We start from the raw sequence: 25,076 nt of genomic DNA, 5'->3' as shown, positions 1-25,076 counted from the left end.
ACCATGAGCATTAATAGCTAGGCACGCTTCTCGATTGTCTATAACATTTAACGCCGCAGTGCTGTTACAGAAAACATACTTAAAACGATTTAGAACCGTTCCGTATTATTCAAACAGAAGTTGCACGCATAACCCAGACTGTTCTGTTTATAGCTTTAACTCTGCAATTAAAGTTCCCATCCGCACGAGGGTTTGGTCGTCTTGATTCTTCTACGAATTTGAGATGACCACCACATATTTTTTTGCAATAAAAGCTGCTATGCACACGATGATTTTGTCGTCTTGATTCTTCTACGAATTTGAGATGACCACCACCTAAATTTTGATCATATTTTAAGTTTATTTTTACTTTTCCCATATCTCACTGGAACGCTCTATACAGACTATATAACTCACTTGTCTACTACTATGTGGTCTTGGTGACTTTAAACCGTCGTCTACCATCGTGTAGTATTCGTAACAAAAAATCGTTGTCTACTATCATGTGGTCTTGGTGACTATAAACCGTTGTCTACCATCACGTGGTCTTGGTGACTATAAACCGTCGCCTACCATCATATGGTCTTCGTAACAAAAAATCGTTGTTTTGTGTCATGTGGTCTTTGTGACTATAAAGGGTCGCCTACCATCATGTGGTCTTGGTAACAAAAAATCGTTGTCTACAATCATGTGGTCTTGGTGACTATAAACCGTCGTCTACCTTCGTGTGGTCTTGGTGACTATAAACCGTTGTCTACCATCCAGTGATTTTCGTGACTACAAATCGTCGTCTACAATCGTGTGGACGAACGCTCCTTACAGGCCACTAGTTTTACAACATTATGGTGACAATATCTCTACATCACTGCTGCTAAACTTCATCAATAATTTGCCAAGGTCGCTGGATTATCTCGGTTTCCTTCAGTAATAAAACTGACCATCATCGTGTTCGTGAAAAATTCTGGAGTGGAAGCCTCAGTGGTCCAGTGGTTAGCGTTACACAGCGGCACAATGGCTCATGTGATTACTGTGAGTTTAACTCAAGCTCATGCTGGCTACCTCTCTGGTCGTACAACTGCCAGTAACCTGCGGATGGTCGTGGGCTGTGTTCACTTTCTAAAATGACAGCTGCTGACGATTCCGTGATATTAAATGCATTAGCAATGGTTAACATAGGTACATAGGGGGGAAAAACAGTACAGGATTGTATACAGCAAATAAACAAAACTTTATATACTAATGCACTGAAGAAACAAATGCTTAACCATGGAAAGCGTGATAAACATCTCTTTGCAACAGATAAAAAAGGTGTTTAATGTTCAATTATTAGATACTTAGATATGTTTAAGCAACATCTTATATTAAGACCGCTTTATAATGTTGATCATACACATAGAAAGACTTAAATCGCCCCGTTTATGCAATAAACTCATGCTATTTACGACATAAATGATTGCATTTATATACTAAATTCTGAAGTTCTGAATATCCTGTTTGAAGCTAAAATAGTTATTTAGTCTTCGTTATGTCGTACGCTGGGTTCATCCACCTTTGATCGTAGTACATAACGTTGGGATACCACAGAGAATTCTTAGTCAGAACCTGCGCCAAGACATTTAACAATTTTACTTCAAATGTTTCCACCAAGACTCAGAGTTTCTTGAAGATCCTCAACAAAAATACGATAAACACCAGTTCAGATAAAATCCCGGGCCGGTATTCTAGTGTACATTGTTTATACCAAAAAATAACAGCTGCAATCGGAAGTATACAATTGATCATCTACCCGGGGAGACACAGACAGATGTCTCAATACTATAAACGTAGAAATCCCCTGGGTGTAAATTTACTAAGTGTTTTAAAAGACAAAATCAGATCAGAAAAACAGTCAAAATATAGTTTAAGTCAGAAATTGTAAATTGTGTCTCATTAAAAGGCAAATTATATATACACTTCTCGCCTTGTAGCCTTTATTCAATCCTGGTGTTCGAATAAAAAAGCTCTATGTTAGTAATTTTAGGGATGTGTTTCCTAACTGCACCAGATTGGTGTTTAAAAACAAAACACTTATTTTTTCTGTTTGTATTTCATGCATCGTAGCAAACAGACAATTCCATCTCTGTTATTTGTTTCAAGTTCTATTTGCTATTTATATACCATATCCTTTATATTCCTTTGGGAAATGGTGTTTTGAATTGTTTTGGAAAATGCAATTATCTATTCACAACACCACTTGATTGTTTTGCTCGACTTTCGCGCCATATTTCATAAAGAAGCACCAATTGTTCTTCAAATGCGTATTGGCAATTAAGACCGGTATTAACTTTAGTCTGGCATAAATGTCATTCGTTTTGTATTAGGCAAAGAATGATATGACGGTTTTAAAGACTGAAATAACTTTTAAAACACTTTTGAACGACCCATCGAAAGACCCATTGGCTATAGTTCCACAGCATTATAAAGGAGAATATACAGCTTGAACGAAGGTTAGCATCGTGTACGAACGTTATTTTTTTGTTATTTTTATTTTGTTATCGTACTGTGAAGTATCATCTGTTTCAAATTCAGCACATCGTCAAGAATACACAGTTTAATGACATTTGCCTTAGAATTCTGTGCAGCCAGCAACGTTTGTAGACGCCGATAGAGACATTCTCTTCTAGGATGAAACGTGATGGAGCCCTAAGATGAAATGTTATTCAATAAGAAAATCGACAAGCACAATGACAGCACTGTATGCGACGTCTGCCATGGAAGTTCCGGGTCAACAACACGATATAAGTAGTTTTATCTCAATCTGAACTAGCAAAGAATTGAGGCCTTTGGATTAGGCCGATGCCCCACAAATATTCCAAGTGATATGAAATACTATAACAATAACATAGAGTTAAACCAGAGCATCGATGCCATTGTGATATTTGGCAAATGTCAAACGTAACCCGAGAAAAAACGGCTTCTTGTTAGTTTACCTGTCAGTGTTTTATTCTGAGTTTTCATCACATTTAATATACAATCACATTATAACAGCACATAGTGAGCAGATGTCGGGGAGGTTTAGACCACAAGTATAATCTCGGTTTATCCAGAAATACAATATAACAGCCTGGACATTGTTTTCGAGATCTGTATGTTTTATCACAGATTGACGTATTCACGAATGGCTTCATAGGGGGGATCTTCACCAGAATTTTCATCACGTGTATTATACAAGCTTGCCGGCTCAGACATCTCACTTCGATTCATAACTTCTGCGGGAACGGAGCTCTCCTCTGCTGGAGTACTGTTTGGTCCAGAGCCTTTAGCACCACCTGTCTGCACACGCGTCGTTATCCTCCGGCTAATAGAAGAAATGAGACGACGATATGGCAAAAAAGGAAACTACATTAAATACATTTGTATCACAAATTTAAAACAACTATTACCAACTACGCTGTATGTAGAAAATTTGAGACCTAGTGCGTTCTGTTTCTTTTCTGAAAACTCGGACAGTAGTAGGAGTACAGATATTACTCATAAAGCGATTGTACACGGGTTTAAAGCTAGTCCAGACTTACACCATAACAATAATAATGAGTCCGGTGACCAAGACAACAAGAGATATTCCGACAGCACTTCCCGCAATCACTCCCGTGTAATCTTTAGAGGTATCCGTTAGGTCTGAAACTTTAAAATCAAAGTAAATTAGTGAATAATTGGTCAGAATGGGAGTGGTGTGTTGTTTGCTCCTGGCGTGGAAGATATAGGGTCGTATGTTGTTAGCTCCTAGAGTATAGTATAAAGTGTCACAAGTTGTTACCTTCTGGTGAAGAATGAATAGGGTCGTGCTAGCTCCTGGTGTAGAGGATATAGGGTCGTGTGTTGTTAGCTCCTGGAGTAGATTATATAGGGTCGCGAGTTGTTAACATTTGGTGAAAAGTATATATGGTCGTACTAGGTTCTGGTGTAGAAGATATAGGGTCTTGTGAGGTTAGCCATGAAGTAGAGGGGTTGTAAGCTGTTAGGTTATGGCGTAGAGGAATAATATGCTGTTAGCTCCTGGAATAGAGGGTATAGGGTCGTGTTTTGCTAGCCCTGGAATAGAGGGTATAAGGCCGTAATCTGTTAGTTTATGGCGTAGAGAATATAGGGTCGTATGCCTTTAGCTTCTGGCGTTGAGGATATAGTTCGTGCATTGTTATCGTCTAACCCGATAGATGTAGGGCATATTTTCAAAGCGATATGACTTTTAGACAACGTTACCCGCATTGCTGTAGGTAGAAGACCATTTCTATCGATCACAATTCATGTGAACATTTTAGGTCGGCAAAGCAAACGCCTGGTTTGCTTTTGTAAACAATATATCAACTTCATTGTTCCTTTAAATGCCCCGATGTTCGATACAGACTAGTGACACAGAAGTGTGCAGAAGTATCAACTGAAAAAGGCTGTCGGAAAGGTTTGGATCTATGTGTCGAAACAGACATTCGTATACTGTACCAGCCGTAAACCAAGATGGACATCCCAGGTTAAAAAAACGCAAGGGCTATTTCCACACGAAATCTATGTTCTAGGCCACTGAGTGAAATCAGTATTCAAATCGTGTACCGTGCTAGAATATAACTTGTTAATAGTAAAATATGTGCAGAAACTCAGTTATGCTTTGATTGCAACTGTTCATGTATCCAACTGAACGATCTTATTCAACAGTATAAATATAACAGCCCTAGCCTATAGTTACATACAATCATGAAACAGGGAATCAGAGGTTTTGGATGGTCTGTCCATATCTGCTTACAAGAGAATTATACTCATTGTATAGCTTTAGGCGACATATGTACACGCCATATGCAGGACCATTCGGTAAATTGCTGTCCAAATAATAAACTGACAGCCAAAAGAAATTTTACAAAGAGTTCAAATTAATTTTTTTGCAAAAGCAAAAAAAAAAAACAGGATGACTTAAGTTTAATATATTGAAAAGACCAATGACCTTAGATATTGAAAGTCTTGGGTAAGAACGGACAAAGCAGCCCTCAAATCATTTTACAAGTGAAAAAACAGAGCAGAGGTAGAAAAATAGCCATTCCATCTCGGTTAACAATGGACAGAGTACACAAAAATTTGATTACTTTTAAAACCAGTCAATATCAAAACCATTCAATATCGCGGGTAGCCACCCCTTGCTTTAATGCATGCAAAAGCTCTCCGACACATAAAAAAAGTCAGTCGTCTTATGAGATGACATGGGATTCGTTGTCATTCATCTTGCAGAAGAAACACCAGTTCTTGTCGGTTGGCTGCAAAGTGTGGCCGTTGTCTTACTCGACGACCCATGGTATACCAAAGGTGTTCTATGGGGGACATTTCTTGGGGACCTGCAGGCGACGGCATGCGGTTGACGTCGTTGGCGTCCAGGAAGTTCTGCACAACTTGAGGTGTATGGGGTTTGGCGTTGTAATGCTGGTACAGGACACCACGTGGCTTCTGTTAAAGGAATGGCAGGACAACAGGACGTAGAATTTCATTCACGTAAAGTTGAGCTGTTAGGTTCCAGTACATGATGACCAGTGGTGTCCGTTCCTCATTACAAATCCCACCCCACACACAATCACGCTGCCGCCATCAAACGGTACCACCTCCTGGACGCATGATGCAGCCGTTTGTTCGCCTCTTCGACGCTAAACTTGCTGTCTGCCGTCGGTTCGGAACAGGCAGAAGCGGCTATCATCCGGTAAAACAACACGTTGCCAATCACGCTCCTGCCAAAGGCGTACAATTGGAGCCCATCGCAACCTCTGGCAACGATGTTCATCTGTCAACAACTGCCCTCTGAATGATTGATAGGCCCTAATTCCGTGAGCCATGAGTCTCCTGTACACGGTCTGCCGACTGATCCGGTCACCGAAGGCATTGATTGACGATGACGTCACTGTCAGGAAGCGGTTTCTCTGGTGTAAGGCACCCGTCTTCTCTAGGCGTAGTTACCCTAGGTCTGCCTGTTCTTGGCCTTTCTGATCTCTTCCCTGTCTGTCTGTAACGTTGCATCAGGTTTGACATAGTTACACGAGAGAGGCCGAAGGTTCTTGCCATATGGGCATGGGTGGCTCCTATGGATACTATACCCAGGGCCATCTCGCGTTGTTCACGAGTCAATCGTGGTTTTTGGTCAGCGTGCAAGACCAGCACACTGCGTGTAACGTTTTTATACACTTATTGCGTGTGTAGTTTCGGCCATCCATGGGTCATGTGATTTAAACTTTTAAACTTGTTTCGTGTTCTCAAAGCAAATTCGTGTGAGCGTATATGACGCTTGCCGCATGCTTCTTACAATGTTTTCCTACAATAATTTCGTATGAATTTCGTATGTCTGGTTAAATTTAACCCACGGAGTCGAAACGTTTATTTTGGCCGTCAGTTTACACCAAGTATTTATAATGTATAATTTATAATGAAACCATCTCTCTTCTTTTATGGTCTGCGAGAGAGATATTCGTTTTTGTCTTTGTACAAATATAGGTCCAGATAAGATGTACCATCTGGACAGTCTGTGTTTTCCTTTAAATTGAGCAAAGGTGGACCTATATCTTTCACAACCTTTTGTTTAAAAAAATAGCGGATCATCAATATACCGTTTAGCAAATGGGCAATATTGGGCTTGGTGAGCTGTTACTCCTTAATAGTTGCATAGTCGTATTCATACGAGAAGAGGTATAGGTCAGCCAAAAGGGCGGCACACCTGGTACCAATCGGAATATCTTTACAATGTTGATATATGGTTTTCACAAATTTCACATAGATGTTATTACAGAGAAATTTATGTATGTGATGGAACTGAAAAAAGTCTTTGATGCCTTTGACGTCTATGTAGCGGTGACCAGTTTGATTAAACACCGATACAAGTAGTGATGAAATGCTATCAGTATGAGAGTGATAAACTCCCAAGATGAGATCCTCTTACGCCGTGGGTGTATCTGAGCGTCTATATACGTGTGATGGAGACTATGACAAGGCAGAAAACAGATCAAAATCAGGTATATCTCACTTCGTGTAACAGAGAAACGGACGGTCGCATACAGTGATTATCTTTTTAGAAAAGGCTTTATGCCTGTATCTTTTTCCACATGTCATACAGAAACCTAAAACTATATATGTCATGTTGCATGGTGGAGATCGTAGAAAGCTTCCATAGGTGTTGGAAAAGGTTATATAGTTTTCGTCTTTCCGATACAAAACAACACAAGAATTTCTTATAAAACAAAGGATCACTTAATGTATGTCGGTGTCTCAGTGCAAGAACCTGTGCACCTCAAGAAGCAAAAGTGACTATAGCTGTGATTGACAACTGCTGACATATTTGTTACGCCACTTCTTTTTCACTTATGTTTTACTCTTACTTTTTTGTTACTACACGTTACGATATAGTGGAGAAGATCTGGCAGCAATCTGGAGATACTACAATGATACACCTCTTGTAATAATTTGAGGGCCGGGTTGTGGCCTGAGGAAAGGGGTAAGAAGCCAGCGTTTAGATGGATACCCGCTATCTCCGATCAGATGAGTGTGAATGGGTGTGTGGTAGTTTTCAGAAACCTGTCTCAGTCCATTTTCAGTCAGAATTCGAATGTCATGTGTAGACCCTTACCATTTTACGACAATGTCCAGAATGTTGTACTTCGTATCGACAACAAATTGAACGTTAATACAGTGGTAATGGTGCAGATTAACAAATTCGTTTTCATATGTGTTAGGAGCAGTGGTTTGTACGAGTCCCCCACTGACAAGAGTGAAAACAGGCTTCTTACGGTAGCTGTGATAGCCCTAGATAAAGTCGGCTGTGAGACTCTCATGTCATCACCATTGCACAGCTGTATTTTCCTAGTTGCCGAAAAACGAAGAGTAATTAACACTTACTGCATTGGATTAAGTGCACAGTTTCTGTTCGATCCACTTACACCGTTATCCCTAACTAGTGATTCTGTGCAGCATCCAAACGAAACCCAAATAATCTCTTCTTTCCTTAAAGTGACGTCGTTTTCGTTGAACGTTCCCCATGTTGTTGGTTAAAAAGTTCTTAAGAATTTAAGAGAAAGATAAAGGTGGCTATGGGCGCACTTATAACTTAAGAATTCCTAACACTTACGTCTTTTATGGATGGCGCTTAAGTACGTTAATCAATTTAAGAATTTTTAGTGGGTTTAAAAGAACTTTTTAGCATCAAAAAATGCTTAATTGTCTTTATGAATACGGGCCCTGATATTTTGCCAATTTCTCTTCGCCGTGAGGTAAATTCACAAAATTGAAATATATAAGAACAGCAAGGAGAGAGAAAAAAATTGCTGAAGAGAGGATATACATGTAGCACGAGAAATTTAAGTCAAGGTGGGTGTAATGTCAACAAGAAATCAAGGTGAAGCAAATGCCGGACATCCTTCGACACTCAGTTCTACACACCGATTCTTTAGTCCATTGAGTTGGCTATTAGAAAATTGTGATGAGGTTTGGGAAGCCAGAGATCGAATTGTTTGTATCTCGTCTAAATGCTAAAGTTGGACAAGTATGTCTTTTGGCAAAGAGATTTGCATGCTGTTCATGTAAATGCCTTTACAGCCTCTTGGTGTAACATTTATTTATACCCATTTTCACCTTTCAGCCTCATCCCAGCGTGCCTATAACAGATTAAGGAAGATGGGGAGACCAGCATCTTCATGGACCCTGCCTGGCTTATAAAAGCCTGGTTTTCTCTCCTGCTGCACATGCTTACAGCGGTACCATTGTTTTTTTCCACAAAGGACGGATCTAGTGACTTTTTCCCATAGCTCAGCCCTGCACCCCCTTCAGGGGAAACTGAAATTCTTAGCATCCAGCTTGTCAGGAGATCTGTTAAAAACCAGAACATTTCAACACACGCTGTCGATTTCATTCTACATTTTCCTGGAAACCAGGAACTAATAAACAATACAACACCTATGTGTCCAGATGCCCGGATTTTTGCAATAGGCAACAAACAGATTCAGTGCCAGGAGATATTTCTGTAGATCTGCATTTTCGCACAGCTGGAGCCCTTCAGTAAGATCTATGATGACCATTTTCAATTTTTCGCCTCCTAACCGAATATATTCAGAAATATGGGGTGTCACTAACGTGTTGTGCTTCATTAAAAGTTTATTGTCAGTGATATTTATTTAGCTCAAAGATCTGACCATTAAGACGGCAATATTGATTGCGCTTATGACTGCGGTTAGAGGTCAAATAATTCATTTGTTAGACATTAAAAATATGCACACAAATGTTAGTACGTTTACGTTTAGTTTCACTGCTTCGGACTTGAAAAAAGAGCAGACCTGGACATTATCCTCCAAATATGAGCGTCAAGGCCAATCCAACAGATAGGAGACTTTGTGTATGCACGGCGCTAGTAAAATATATTAAGCGCACAAATAGTCTTAGAAAGAGTGAAACCAAACAATTTATCGGTTATGTTAAATCTCATTTTTAAAGTCAGTAAAGACACAATTTGTAGGTGGTTGAAAATTTGCTTGCTTGGGTCTGGAATAGATGTTACTAAATATAAGCTTTATAGTGTGATGGCAGCCTCTGTTTCAAAGGCCAACCCGTGTTCATTACCTATTGACAGAATTACGAAACCGCCGGTTGGTGGTCAGAATGTACTTTTGCAAGGTAAAATAACAAACCATCAAGAAAGACACCACAGGATATGCAAATGCTGTGTTAACGTTGTTGTAAAACGGTAGGCAAGGGAAAACCAATTATGCAAGACACCACATAATATGCAAATGCTGTGTTAACGTAATTGTAAACCTGCTCGGAAGAGAACAAACATAGGTTAATTTAATACTTTGTCAAAATAAATACAAGTGAAGGTGACATTCTGATTCAGTTTTGGTGTTTTTTCTTTTGTTTGTTATGTGCGCGACTGCCGTCAGTTTCTAAATGTGGCTTGCCACTGTTTACATGTGCTGAGTTCGGGGAGTGCTGTCTGCCTCTACCTTAGAATATTCCAGAATGCTCTCAGTTCGGTGCCTGTTTGTTTACATCAAGTGTTCAGGAATTTTCTTATTCTGGACAATCCCACCAGGCTATATAAGACGGGAGAGAACAGATAGCGGAGAACGGAGAATTATTGAGAGTTTGGATGCTTTTGCTGTGTATTACTTTAGTAGGCCTTTTGTGCTGAATTTTGGTGTCTCTATAGCCTCTGGCTTTGTTATATCCTATCTCCAACGAGCAATTCTTCAGTCTAAACTTGTATGTTTAATTTGTGATCTTGTATACACAGTGCTTATTAGTACACGGACCCTGTCTGTGGAATTTTGTGTATATTTCGTCATACACTCAGTTGTACTGTGGATTTTCCCTCTTGTGAATTTGCCTATGAGCATTTATGCCTGTGTGGTATATATATTGTGGAATATATGCGTCCGTTTGGACTTGACACCGTAAGTACCTTAGTATTTGTATAGATACTACTATCCTTTCTTGATAAACTTAAGCACTTTAGTATTTGTATAAGTCTTATTATCTGTTCTTGTTAAGCTAATAAATTGTTGTAAAATAAAATCTGCTGTTTTTTGTTACTTTTTTGTGCGGCTAAACTGTCGTGTATTTCGAACAAGCCATCTCTTTATAATACAGACAGTTTGGGTCGTAACAGGTTTTAATCTCAAAAGCTCATGGGACCTCTTAAAGGTATGGCGTAACAGACTACAAAAAGTTAAGCGAGCCTTATTAATAAGCTGAAGTTTAACTTGGATTCTATGTAGTCATATACCTCTGAGGGATAACATGCCCAGGCATTTAGGCAATAATTGTTAATAGTTGGGGGTCATGGGGCTTAGGTTGCTCTTTCGACAGTAAACAACAGCAACCTCATGTTATCCCTCAGTGTTGTATGACTAAATGGAATCGAAGTCAAGCTTCAACTTTTGGATTAACCTGTCTGTTGCAATATCTGGGAATCAGACAAAATACTCCGCTTTTTATTGAGCAAAAAGTCGCCAGGGGTACAGATACATTCTCAATTCCTGCAGACGACGTCAAATGTGTCTTGTATGTAGGTTACCTCCCTGTCTTGAGTCATGTTATGGTCATATCGGTGAAGCGATTGGACTATACATCTGTTTTTTGCACTGAATTGATGCGACTTTGTCGGGTAAGTTCGTTACGACTGACGCCTCGCCCAGTATGAGCATTATTAACACCATATATTTGAGTATCCTATCACTGAGTAACCATGTAACTAATACTATACAATGCGGTAACATTGCAACCATTATTGAGGCCTGTGAGCCCTTAAAATGTACATAGTTTTCGTTTAAGATGCACATACATGTTGTGCCTATTTCTTTTACGGTAAACGTAAATTGCAAAGCTATAAGTGTTACAGGAATAGTAACATGTAATCCACAAATCTTGCACCGTTGTTTTTGAAGGAACACAGAGTGACTTTAATGATTCTCTCCTGGACAGCTTCAAAAGAAAATTGTAGGAAAGGTCACCAATGCCAGTCAGATATAAGCTTTCCATATTGCAGGGCAGTTAGGCTGAACTAAGAAAGGGTTAAAATTAGTGTCTTTCTTTTTGAAACATAATTTCAACAACTTAGTTCAAGAAAAGGCGGAAAAGTGCAGAACGCTAAATAACAGCATACTCACCTTTTACACAATCAGTTCCGGTATATCCAAGGTCACACCGGGGATTCCCCGTCGCTACAGGGCATTCACCAGTGACAGCGTTACACTCAGTTTTATCGTAACAGTTCCCACATTTCTCTTGGCAATCTTTCCCCCACGTGTTGTTTCTACATTCTGCAAAGCACGTCATTTCATAGGCGACATTATTATTTTTTTAATAATATTATTTGATTTTTTCCTATTTTTTATTCCATGCACTTGTGGTGGAATTTGTAGAAAGCTTCCAAATAATTTGTTTAAGGCTATGTAGTTTTGCCTTTTTAAAATACAAAATAACACATGCATTTGTTGGAAACCAAATTTTACCGAAAGCTAAGGGAAGCTGTATTATTGTCAACAATTTTATACTGACTGCGTCTTTCATGCATCACTAAAACGTTAAGTGTAACCATTTGCCAGGTACCACCATTTAGTCGCCGCTCTGGTTTTACTCTATATGTTTTTTACATTGTAATTATTTGCACGGAACAACCACTTCGGTTGACGCCTGATACACATCTATTTCAACGCATGTATGCCTGGCATTTTGCCAATTTCTGTTCGCCATGAGATAAATTCACAAAATTGAAATATATAAGAACAGCAAGGAGAGAGAGAAAAAATTGCTGAAGAGAGAATATACATGCAGCCTGAAAATGTATGTCAAGGTGGGTGTAGTATCAAGACGAAATCAAGGTGAACCAAATGCCGGATGCGACATCACACATATTTTTTTGGACTATGTGGATTCTGCTGATATTCTTTCACATGCAGTTCTACACCCTAATCCTTTCCTAGTCCATTGAGTTGGCTGCATGCAGGTGATACCAGCGATCCTGCCATTTTGTATTTGAAGAGCAATAGCCTGTACCATAATGCGTATTTCTAGAATATTAAAAATATAGAATATTTAAAAGTGTTTCATTGTATTATTCTGACTGATAGAATTACCAAATGGCTGTAAAATTGTTGGTCTTTTCTGTCTAATTTCTCGTTTAATTTTAAATATTATTATTCTCATCTCGACGACAACACACCTTGTTTGTTCTAAAATGTTCTCACCACGTTGTGGCTATCACATTGTCGGTTTTTACGTTCTAATTTGTTATCGTTTCATCTACCATCCGCTTAATGTATAGTAGTGCAAGGGATGAACATGTGACAATGATGATACCGACCTGTGTCACATGCCACACCGGAGTATCCAGGTGAGCATCTGGGCTTTCGGTCAGGGCAATGACCGATCGTAACGTCACATACAGACTCCCCCTCTGAGCAATGACCACATTTTCTCTTACAATCTGATCCATATGTCCCAGGGTTACAATCTGAAGGAAATACGAAACATCCCAGTCTAAAGTAAATTTCATATCTTTAAATACAAAGGAGGCTTACTTAAATTGTACAATATTTAACTGTCGCTTAAGAAGATAAAAACCTGTGATTTCATTTATTTATTTATTTATTTGATTGGTGTTTTACGCCGTACTCAGGAATATTTCATTTATACGACGGCGGCGAGCATTATGGTGGGTGGAAACCGGGCACATCCCGGGGGAAACCCACGACCATCCGCAGGTTGCTGGAAGACCTTCCCACTTACAGCCTGTGGTTTCACAAAATAAGATCACCATATGACATAAGTGAGAAAAAATGATGGGAACATTCAACATTTCCAAGCGAAATGAAGAACACCAACAGTATATACAAGAACTTGAAATGTTTTAGAAAAGTAGCCCATTTTCCTGTGTTACTGCGGGCTACGACCGACACAACTGTCCACTGTTTCTGCTGGAAACAATGCCAGAGAACGCAGAACAAAGCATTTGTTTGTAACTGGCGATCAAATAAAATGAAACTAACTTGTTTCACATGTCGGAGGTGAGAATCCAGGTATGCAAATGGATAATGTCTGTGGACAGTGCCCGGATGTTGTGTTACAGACAAGCGATCCCGCAGTACAGTTCCCGCATCTCTTCTTGCAGTCTGGTCCATATGTCCCACTGGTACACACTTTTACACAAAGAAGAATACATGTATAGATATTAAAGGGTTATTTAAAAGTGATGCTGTATATGTGCGCGGAACATATACATAATTTTGTTAAACGTACTTCACATAATTTGTGTAACCTACTACCAATACTAAAATTTTATAATTTTCAACGTTACCTAAAATATGTCTCACAGATACACATGTTATTGTGTACACATGTTATTGCGTCGTTTTAGAGAGTACTGCCTTCTGCTATGCAACAAGCAACTAGGAGAGTAAAGCAGGGGTGTGCGTGTATTGTCCTGTAGCCAATTGCCCCCTGTCGCTGGGTTTCCAAATTATCACACTAAACCTATAGCCATATCCAAATTCCAGGAAGGTTTTTAGATGGGAATCTTACAGGAATCTCTAGGAGGTGCTTTGTACAAGTATGTGCATATAAATAAACAGTTTTGTTTCGTTTTTAGCATAAGGCTAAAATGAAATAAGCCCAAAACACTTGTTCATCGTTTCACCTGTAGTTTTGAGGTTTGTAAAGGTAACGCTACCTGAGAGTAAAGATGAAAAACAACTCTCAGATCGGCGATAGACGTCACACATGATCCAAAAAAGAAATGCGCAGACACTTAAATAAGTTCAATACGTATTTTTGAACAAACTAGACAAATAATACAACTGACAATAATATACAAAACAACATAAATGGCATTGAAGCTCTAGATAGGACATCAGCCACAATGTTGTCCTTTCCACACAGCTGCCCCAAAACTGAAATTCGGAATCACCCAGAATCAACCTTTACCAAACATGTCAGGTTAGATTTCGGTAGCTCATCATGCATTGTAAGTGTTGATTTGACCCATTTAAATTAATGGGTTGATATGGCGCTTAGTTTTTTTGGCTGATATGCATGTATATTTCATATAATATTGAAAATACAATACAGACTGATAAAATGCACTTCATGTGACTGTCTTTTAAAACGATAAACATCTGTACTCTCATGAATTAAAGTACCATATCATACATCCGAAAAGATGGTTTTGAGAACATCCGACATGTGTGGGAAATGAAGACCACCAACACAATGTACAAGACGTTAAAGTAGTTTTAACGTAAAGTTTTTTTGTTATGGTAATATTCTGTTTAGTTATGACTCGAGCTTTGGCCAACATAACTGACCATTGTTCCTGTCAAATAGAAAAGGTCCCACATCTCTTCTAACAGTCTGGTCTATACGTCCGGGGGGCACATACTTTATACATACACAATCAACAACTAATAAAATAGGCCCTTACATCAGGATAATTTTTAATACAATCTCAACACACATGTAGACAACAGAATGTCATATCTGGTTTTATTATACACCTAAGTGTTCAGCGCCTACTGTATTATATAATACACACAACTGCCCAATACTTTTTATATATTGGACAGTTGTAACTGTGACGTCACACGTACGGACTACCTTTTGTTTGTCAACAAGCAGACGACACAACAAGCATGGCTGCCGATCAATCAGATTCTGACCCATTTGATCTCACCGACGCTGAAATTTGCATGCTACTTGATCCATTTGATGACCCAGACCTGGACAACATTTTAGAAGCCCATTCTACCTCACACCAGTTCCCGAATGTCGCCTCAAACCTAATGCAGCTGTGTGGTATTACTCCACTCCAATGGGAGAGCATCGTTTGGGAAAGCTAATGAAGAGGGCAGCCGAGGCTGCTTGACTGAAAGGCCGGAAAACTAATCACTCGGTCCGAAAAACAACCGTCCAAACCCTTGTAAAATCTGGCGTCGCTCCACATAAAATTATGCAGGTCACCGGACACAAATCCCTTGCTAGCATCCAGGGGTATGATTCTAAATTAGAACACGTAAAGCAGAAGCAAATGTCGAGTTTACTTCAGGGCAATCGCGCCTTCAGTCAACCATCTCCCGCGCTTCCACCCCCTGGCCGGTCACTTCAAGTGCACACAAATGAAGTTTTCACGACACCGATGCCATCAACTTCCGCAAAGAATAGCAAGGATAATCAGCTAATTGTGTCAGCAAACTCTACTTCTCTTTAGTCCTCATCCTGTAAAGATTACACTAGTCTGTTCGGTGGCGCAGTTTTCAATAACTGCACTTTTAATTTTCACTAAAACGTCTGCATTCCTTTTCTTTACACTTCTGTTTGTAAAATACCGCTTCGGCCATGTGCGCCTGACCCAGTTTTCTGTCAGCCAATGAAAGTGCTCCATTCAGTATTCCATATTCATCCGTAACCGGCTATTGTTACGCGATATAAAATAATTAGCACGGTTTTACCCAATTTGTTTAGCGTTCGAGTTTATTTACTTACGTTTTTGACAAGTGCATGTATAATAAATAGGTTATTGGATTGTATGGTCTTGTATGGATTCGTCCATACAGGGCCATACAATCCAATAACCTATAAATATACATGACAGCATATTTTTGAAATACAAAATAACACATGCATTTGTTGGAAACCAAATTTTACCGAAAGCTAAGGGAAGCTGTATTATTGTCAACAATTTTATACTGACTGCGTCTTTCATGCATCACTAAAACGTTAAGTGTAACCATTTGCCAGGTACCACAATTTAGTCGCCGCTCTGGTTTTACTCTATATGTTTTTTACATTGTAATTATTTGCACGGAACAACCACTTCGGTTGACGCCTGATACACATCTATTTCAACGCATGTATGCCTGGCATTTTGCCAATTTCTGTTCGCCATGAGATAAATTCACAAAATTGAAATATATAAGAACAGCAAGGAGAGAGAGAAAAAATTGCTGAAGAGAGAATATACATGCAGCCTGAAAATGTATGTCAAGGTGGGTGTAGTATCAAGACGAAATCAAGGTGAACCAAATGCCGGATGCGACATCACACATATTTTTTTGGACTATGTGGATTCTGCTGATATTCTTTCACATGCAGTTCTACACCCTAATCCTTTCCTAGTCCATTGAGTTGGCTGCATGCAGGTGATACCAGCGATCCTGCCATTTTGTATTTGAAGAGCAATAGCCTGTACCATAATGCGTATTTCTAGAATATTAAAAATATAGAATATTTAAAAGTGTTTCATTGTATTATTCTGACTGATAGAATTACCAAATGGCTGTAAAATTGTTGGTCTTTTCTGTCTAATTTCTCGTTTAATTTTAAATATTATTATTCTCATCTCGACGACAAACACACCTTGTTTGTTTCTAAAATGTTCTCACCACGTTGTGGCTATCACATTGTCGGTTTTTACGTTCTAATTTGTTATCGTTTCATCTACCATCCGCTTAATGTATAGTAGTGCAAGGGATGAACATGTGACAATGATGATACCGACCTGTGTCACATGCCACACCGGAGTATCCAGGTGAGCATCTGGGCTTTCGGTCAGGGCAATGACCGATCGTAACGTCACATACAGACTCCCCCTCTGAGCAATGACCACATTTTCTCTTACAATCTGATCCATATGTCCCAGGGTTACAATCTGAAGGAAATACGAAACATCCCAGTCTAAAGTAAATTTCATATCTTTAAATACAAAGGAGGCTTACTTAAATTGTACAATATTTAACTGTCGCTTAAGAAGATAAAAACCTGTGATTTCATTTATTTATTTATTTATTTGATTGGTGTTTTACGCCGTACTCAGGAATGTTTCATTTATACGACGGCGGCGAGCATTATGGTGGTGGTGCCGGGCACATCCCGGGGGAAACCCACGACCATCCGCAGGTTGCTGGAAGACCTTCCCACTTACAGCCTGTGGTTTCACAAAATAAGATCACCATATGACATAAGTGAGAAAAAATGATGGAAACATTCAACATTTCCAAGCGAAATGAAGAACACCAACAGTATATACAAGAACTTGAAATGTTTTAGAAAAGTAGCCCATTTTCCTGTGTTACTGCGGGCTACGACCGACACAACTGTCCACTGTTTCTGCTGGAAACAATGCCAGAGAACGCAGAACAAAGCATTTGTTTGTAACTGGCGATCAAATAAAATGAAACTAACTTGTTTCACATGTCGGAGGTGAGAATCCAGGTATGCAAATGGATAATGTCTGTGGACAGTGCCCGGATGTTGTGTTACAGACAAGCGATCCCGCAGTACAGTTCCCGCATCTCTTCTTGCAGTCTGGTCCATATGTCCCACTGGTACACACTTTTACACAAAGAAGAATACATGTATAGATATTAAAGGGTTATTTAAAAGTGATGCTGTATATGTGCGCGGAACATATACATAATTTTGTTAAACGTACTTCACATAATTTGTGTAACCTACTACCAATACTAAAATTTTATAATTTTCAACGTTACCTAAAATATGTCTCACAGATACACATGTTATTGTGTACACATGTTATTGCGTCGTTTTAGAGAGTACTGCCTTCTGCTATGCAACAAGCAACTAGGAGAGTAAAGCAGGGGTGTGCGTGTATTGTCCTGTAGCCAATTGCCCCCTGTCGCTGGGTTTCCAAATTATCACACTAAACCTATAGCCATATCCAAATTCCAGGAAGGTTTTTAGATGGGAATCTTACAGGAATCTCTAGGAGGTGCTTTGTACAAGTATGTGCATATAAATAAACAGTTTTGTTTCGTTTTTAGCATAAGGCTAAAATGAAATAAGCCCAAAACACTTGTTCATCGTTTCACCTGTAGTTTTGAGGTTTGTAAAGGTAACGCTACCTGAGAGTAAAGATGAAAAACAACTCTCAGATCGGCGATAGACGTCACACATGATCCAAAAAAGAAATGCGCAGACACTTAAATAAGTTCAATACGTATTTTTGAACAAACTAGACAAATAATACAACTGACAATAATATACAAAACAACATAAATGGCATTGAAGCTCTAGATAGGACATCAGCCACAATGTTGTCCTTTCCACACAGCTGCCCCAAAACTGAAATTCGGAATCACCCAGAATCAACCTTTACCAAACATGTCAGGTTAGATTTCGGTAGCTCATCATGCATTGTAAGTGTTGATTTGACCCATTTAAATTAATGGGTTGATATGGCGCTTAGTTTTTTTGGCTGATATGCATGTATATTTCATATAATATTGAAAATACAATACAGACTGATAAAATGCACTTCATGTGACTGTCTTTTAAAACGATAAACATCTGTACTCTCATGAATTAAAGTACCATATCATACATCCGAAAAGATGGTTTTGAGAACATCCGACATGTGTGGGAAATGAAGACCACCAACACAATGTACAAGACGTTAAAGTAGTTTTAACGTAAAGTTTTTTTGTTATGGTAATATTCTGTTTAGTTATGACTCGAGCTTTGGCCAACATAACTGACCATTGTTCCTGTCAAATAGAAAAGGTCCCACATCTCTTCTAACAGTCTGGTCTATACGTCCGGGGGGCACATACTTTATACATACACAATCAACAACTAATAAAATAGGCCCTTACATCAGGATAATTTTTAATACAATCTCAACACACATGTAGACAACAGAATGTCATATCTGGTTTTATTATACACCTAAGTGTTCAGCGCCTACTGTATTATATAATACACACAACTGCCCAATACTTTTTATATATTGGACAGTTGTAACTGTGACGTCACACGTACGGACTACCTTTTGTTTGTCAACAAGCAGACGACACAACAAGCATGGCTGCCGATCAATCAGATTCTGACCCATTTGATCTCACCGACGCTGAAATTTGCATGCTACTTGATCCATTTGATGACCCAGACCTGGACAACATTTTAGAAGCCCATTCTACCTCACACCAGTTCCCGAATGTCGCCTCAAACCTAATGCAGCTGTGTGGTATTACTCCACTCCAATGGGAGAGCATCGTTTGGGAAAGCTAATGAAGAGGGCAGCCGAGGCTGCTTGACTGAAAGGCCGGAAAACTAATCACTCGGTCCGAAAAACAACCGTCCAAACCCTTGTAAAATCTGGCGTCGCTCCACATAAAATTATGCAGGTCACCGGACACAAATCCCTTGCTAGCATCCAGGGGTATGATTCTAAATTAGAACACGTAAAGCAGAAGCAAATGTCGAGTTTACTTCAGGGCAATCGCGCCTTCAGTCAACCATCTCCCGCGCTTCCACCCCCTGGCCGGTCACTTCAAGTGCACACAAATGAAGTTTTCACGACACCGATGCCATCAACTTCCGCAAAGAATAGCAAGGATAATCAGCTAATTGTGTCAGCAAACTCTACTTCTCTTTAGTCCTCATCCTGTAAAGATTACACTAGTCTGTTCGGTGGCGCAGTTTTCAATAACTGCACTTTTAATTTTCACTAAAACGTCTGCATTCCTTTTCTTTACACTTCTGTTTGTAAAATACCGCTTCGGCCATGTGCGCCTGACCCAGTTTTCTGTCAGCCAATGAAAGTGCTCCATTCAGTATTCCATATTCATCCGTAACCGGCTATTGTTACGCGATATAAAATAATTAGCACGGTTTTACCCAATTTGTTTAGCGTTCGAGTTTATTTACTTACGTTTTTGACAAGTGCATGTATAATAAATAGGTTATTGGATTGTATGGTCTTGTATGGATTCGTCCATACAGGGCCATACAATCCAATAACCTATAAATATACATGACAGCATATTTTGGGTAGCTGTTTTGTGATGCTATGGCAAAATTTGAAAACAACTTGTTGTTTCATTCTCTAGAATTTACTATCACTAGTGAAAAACCTTGCTTAGAACTAAGCTTACAAATAAACCATCTAGGTTTTCATAATAATACGGTAAAAATGGAAGTTACAATAATAAAGAGAGAGGCAGATATTTTGGTAGATAGATCCCCTTCATTACTCACTCATGAAGGAACCAAAATTCCACAGTTAGCATCTCTAATCGGTACGATGGTTTCTTTTTGTTCTGGGGTCAAATACGCCACAGAACAGAAGCTTAAAAAGGAACTAATATAAATGCCCTCGAAGACAGTGGGGTGATTATGATGCTTTAATCAAAAATTAATGGATAAATAAAAACGGAGCTCTGCTAGTGGGCTGAGGAACTGTATTGTCAGAAACTTCACTTATTTCGCAAATCAGCCTCAAAAACAGTAAGTTGGGAAGATTCCACTCTACTTCGTGGTGCTTGTGCAGAAAACTTATAACTTAAAATATAAGTTATTTGGAGTTACAGTGGAGCTATTTGGCGCTTCGTACTTGTACTAAGTCTGACAAATATATTCATATCCAGTCGCTCGTGGATTATACTAATGCGGTGAGGTCATGTCAATCGCATGAGAGGAACAAGGTCAATCCTGGTTAATGATCTGGTGTACAAATGTGGAACTGGTGTATTTCAAGAAACATTGGATCTCGGTCTATCAATACATCTAAAAGCATACCTGAAAAGACTCATCAAACGACAGGCTTTAAGAATAGAAATTTCTATGATCGCACAGAGTGGGCGTTACACACAGGTGTCTATTTGAAAATTGTGATGAGGTTTGGGAAGCCAGAGATCGATTTGTTTGTATGTCGTCTAAATGCTAAAGTTGGACAAATATGCATGCTGTTCATGTAAATGCTTTTACAGTGTCTTGGTGTAACATTTATTTATACCCATTTTCACCTTTCATCCTCATCCCAGCGTGTCTACAAAAGAATAGGGAAGACGCGGAGAACGGCCTCCTCACACCCCATGCCTGGCTTATAAAAACCTGGTTTTCTCCCCTGCTGTGCATACTGACAGCAGTACCATTGTTTTCTCCACAAAGGACGGATCTACTGACTTTTTCCCACAGCACAGCCTTGCACCCTCTTCAGGGGAAACTGAACTTCTTAGCACCCAGATTGTCAGGAGATCTGTTAAAAACCAGAATATTTCAACACACGCGGCCGATATCATCCTGCATTTTCCTGGAAGCCATGAACTCATAAACAATACAACACCTATGTGTCCAGATGGGTGGGATTTTTGCAATAGGCAACAAACAGATCCAGTGCCAGGAGATCTTATGTAGGTTTGTAAATGACACACATCTGGAACATCGTTTAGAAATAAAATCTATGATGACCATTTTCAATGTCCGGCCTCCTAACCGAATATATTCAGAAATATGGGATGTCATTAACGTGTTGTGGTTTATTAAAACCTTATGGCCAGTTAAATTTATTTTACTCAAAGATCTCATCATTAAAACGGCAATATTGATTGCTTTTGTGCCTCCCCATCAGCCTTTTTGAAGTATATAGGTATAGCTGAAATACTGCAGGGGAAAATTGGATGAATTAGCTCAAATGTTTGAACTTTACGATGAACTCCTACAAAGTTTATATTTCAGTTTTTTTTTCTCTTTATAGAAACTCATATGTTTATAAATGAGGATATATGTTTTTTTCCACGAAAAGATTCCGATCATTTACCACGTATAGAAAAGCAAATGCGCCGATAATGGATATCAAGGTAAACAACTCTATGTTCGCGGTAGAAAGGTCAGTTGGGAGATATTTTAATGATATACCTCTTATAATTTGTTTGAGGGCCGGGTTGTAGCCTGAGGAAATGGGTAAGAAGCCAGCGTTTAGATGGGTACCCACTATCTCCGATGAGATGAATGTGAATGAGTGTGGCAGAATTATAGCGTCATGTGTAGACCCTTACCATTTTCAGACAATGTCCAGAATGTTGTACTTCGCATCGACAACAAGTTGAACGTTAATACTGTGGTAATGGTGCAGATTAACAAATTCGTTTTCATATGTGTGAGGAACAGTGATTTGTACGTGTGTCCCATCAATAGACGCAGTGGAGCTGTCAGTGGAAAACAAATGAAATGAAAACAGACTTCGAACGGTAGCTGTGATAGCCCTAGATACAGTCGGCTGTGAGACTCCAGTGTTATCACCATTGCATAGCTGCATTTCCTAGTTGTCAAAAAACGAAGAGTAATCAACACTTTTTGCATTGGGTTAAATGCACAGTTTCTATTCGATCCACTAACAACGTTAACTCTAACTAGTGATTCGATGTGCCAAATTCCTGTGCAGCATCCAGACGAAACCTATCTAAGAGTTCTCTGTCATTATATTCGTTCGAACAATTTAGTAGAACGGCCCCCATGTGTTTGTTGGTTAAAAACTACTTCAGAATTTAACAAAAAGATAAAAGTGGTCATGGGCACACTTAGAATTTAAGAATTTCTTAACACTTACGTTTTTTTTATGAATGGCACTTAAGTTTTTTCTATCAATTTAAGACTTCTTTAGTGGGTTTAAAAAAATTTTTAGCACCAAGACATGTTTAAATATCTTTATGAATACGGGCCCTGGTATTTTGTCAATTTCTGTTTGCCGTGAGGTAAATTCACAAAATTCAAATATATAAGAACAACAAGGAGAGAGACAAAATTGCTGAAGTAAGAATATATATGCAGCCTGAAAATTTAGGTCAAAATGGGTGTAGTATCAAGATGAAATTAAGATGAATCAAAATGCCTGATGCCACATGAAACATATCCTACTGAACAATGTGGACTTTGCTGATACCCTTCGACATGCAGTTCTACATCCGGATTCCTTAGTCCATTGTGCTGGCTGCATGCTGGTGATAGCAGCGATCCTACAAATTAGTATTTTAAGAGAATTAGCCTTTACCATTAGGTATATTTCCAGTACATTAGAGGTATTGACTATTTAAAGTGCTTTAATTGAAAGACTTAACAAATGGCTGTAAAATTGTTGATCTCTTTTGAATGTTATTATTATCACCTCGAAGAGAGCACAATTTCTCGGTTCTCAAATATTCTATCAACGCTGTGACTATCATATTGCCGGTGTTCTTGTTCTAAACTGTAATCATTTAATTTATCGTTCACTAAATGTATAGTATCGCATGTCACCATGATTAAAACCAAACGTGTCACCTGTCATCTTAAAGTATCCCGGCATGCATCTTGGTATCCGGTCAGGGCAATAACCGACTACAACATCACAGACTCCGTCACTTTAGAGCAATTTCCACCATTTCATCTCACAATCTGATTCGTGTGTCCAAGGGTTACAATGTGTTTGTATGTTTGGTGCTAAACGTCGTACATGTACTTAACAATTTTTAGACATATGACAACGAAAAGTCATTACCTTTGTGCACATGTACATATAATATATCATGTGGCCGGGCTAATCGATGCCGCCAAAATGAGACCGCCACTGATCAGTATCATGCCACAGGTACCGGACCCCAGTCACACTATAACTTACACTGGTCCAACCAGTCGTTTGTCCCTCCTCCAACCCAACGGTGCTGAGGGACAAGAGTCCCAAGATCCATTTTTAAAGTGTTTGATATAACTTGATTTAGTTTTGATCCTGTGTCTCCCGACTTCAAAGCAAACGCTTTAACCTATTAGGCCACCGAAGCGGTCATCACAGGCTGAGTACATGTACTTTTATACAGTATTTAAAATGAAAATACTGTTTATATAAAATGTATGTGATGTGATTGTCCTCAACATAAAACACATGTGTTCTCATTAACTAAAACTACCATAGCATAGCATCCGACAAATCGTTTTGAGGATATCCTACATGTGTGGGAACTAAAGAACACCAAAATTATGTAGAAGAAGTTGAAGTATGGTAAAAAGTAATGTATTACCTTGATCTTTGGATGACATAACTGTCATTGTTCCTGCCGGATTTAAACATCCTTATATGATAAACAAGAAATGGAGAGGAGTATATTCTTCAATGGTGAATTTCATAGGAAGCGATTATAATATGTCACTCATACTTTGCTAAATTGCTTTACAGAAATTTAAAAGAACATGTAGCATTTGTTTATAACTGGCGATAAAATTAAAAAATTACCTGTGTCACATTTCAGACCAGAGTATCCCACCTGGGTGTTCCCTGTGGACAGTGCCCGGATGTTGTGTTACATACAGACGGTCCCTTAGCACAGTTCCCACATCTCCTCCCACAGTATGGTCCATACGTCCCGGGGGCACATACTGATACATACATACACAATGAACCAACTTACATAACAGGCCTACACATTACGAATTCTTTTGATAGGACCTTAACACACGTGTAGGAACACAGAAATTCCTAAAGTCAAATGAAAAAATGACTGTGAAATCATTTTTATGTTCTCACGTCAATCAGAAGACGATTGCAATACCTTTTATAAGTCAAATGCATCTAACACATATTTAGTTCCACTCTTTTCTTTACTCTAACTCATTGCTGATCCGAGATTTCCTTTAGACATCTTGCTGATGTTTTTTTTCACTCCAGCCATTTTCAGTAGAAGCTTTTGGCATAACAAAACGCTATATTTACCCATGAAATACGTTATGTTTCTTTTCTTAACCTGTAGCTCATAGGTAATGCAAAATTGCCAGTGGCCCACCGCAATAAACAC

At 39.0% G+C, this 25,076-nt stretch overlaps 1 protein-coding gene across 3 annotated transcripts in view; it reads right to left on the bottom strand.

Moving 5' to 3' along the window:
* LOC135469687 (scavenger receptor class F member 2-like) overlaps positions 1-24,589 on the bottom strand; it is a 125,965-nt gene extending 101,376 nt beyond the window's left edge. Inside the window, exons 1-8 of one of the 3 annotated variants that reach the window (XM_064748248.1) lie at positions 21,279-21,802; positions 17,698-17,847; positions 17,015-17,164; positions 13,512-13,661; positions 12,827-12,976; positions 11,631-11,783; positions 3,534-3,642; positions 1,250-3,316 (exon numbers count right to left, since the gene is read on the bottom strand). In XM_064748248.1, coding sequence (XP_064604318.1) covers positions 3,115-3,316; positions 3,534-3,642; positions 11,631-11,783; positions 12,827-12,976; positions 13,512-13,661; positions 17,015-17,164; positions 17,698-17,847; positions 21,279-21,390 — 1,176 coding nt within the window. In that variant the 5' untranslated portion in view covers positions 21,391-21,802 and the 3' untranslated portion in view covers positions 1,250-3,114. Of the gene's footprint in view, positions 1-1,249; positions 3,317-3,533; positions 3,643-11,630; positions 11,784-12,826; positions 12,977-13,511; positions 13,662-17,014; positions 17,165-17,697; positions 17,848-21,278; positions 21,803-24,517 lie in introns of those variants that run through there. The other 2 variants (XM_064748245.1, XM_064748244.1) reach the window with 2 other exon arrangements.
* Between the last annotated feature and the right edge of the window lie 487 nt (positions 24,590-25,076).

The sequence above is a fragment of the Liolophura sinensis genome, chromosome 7 (genome assembly GCF_032854445.1).
Source record: "Liolophura sinensis isolate JHLJ2023 chromosome 7, CUHK_Ljap_v2, whole genome shotgun sequence".
Taxonomy (NCBI): Eukaryota; Metazoa; Mollusca; class Polyplacophora; order Chitonida; family Chitonidae; genus Liolophura; species Liolophura sinensis.
Note: the sequence above shows the minus strand (reverse complement) of the source record. Positions and strands in the feature narration are given on the sequence as shown.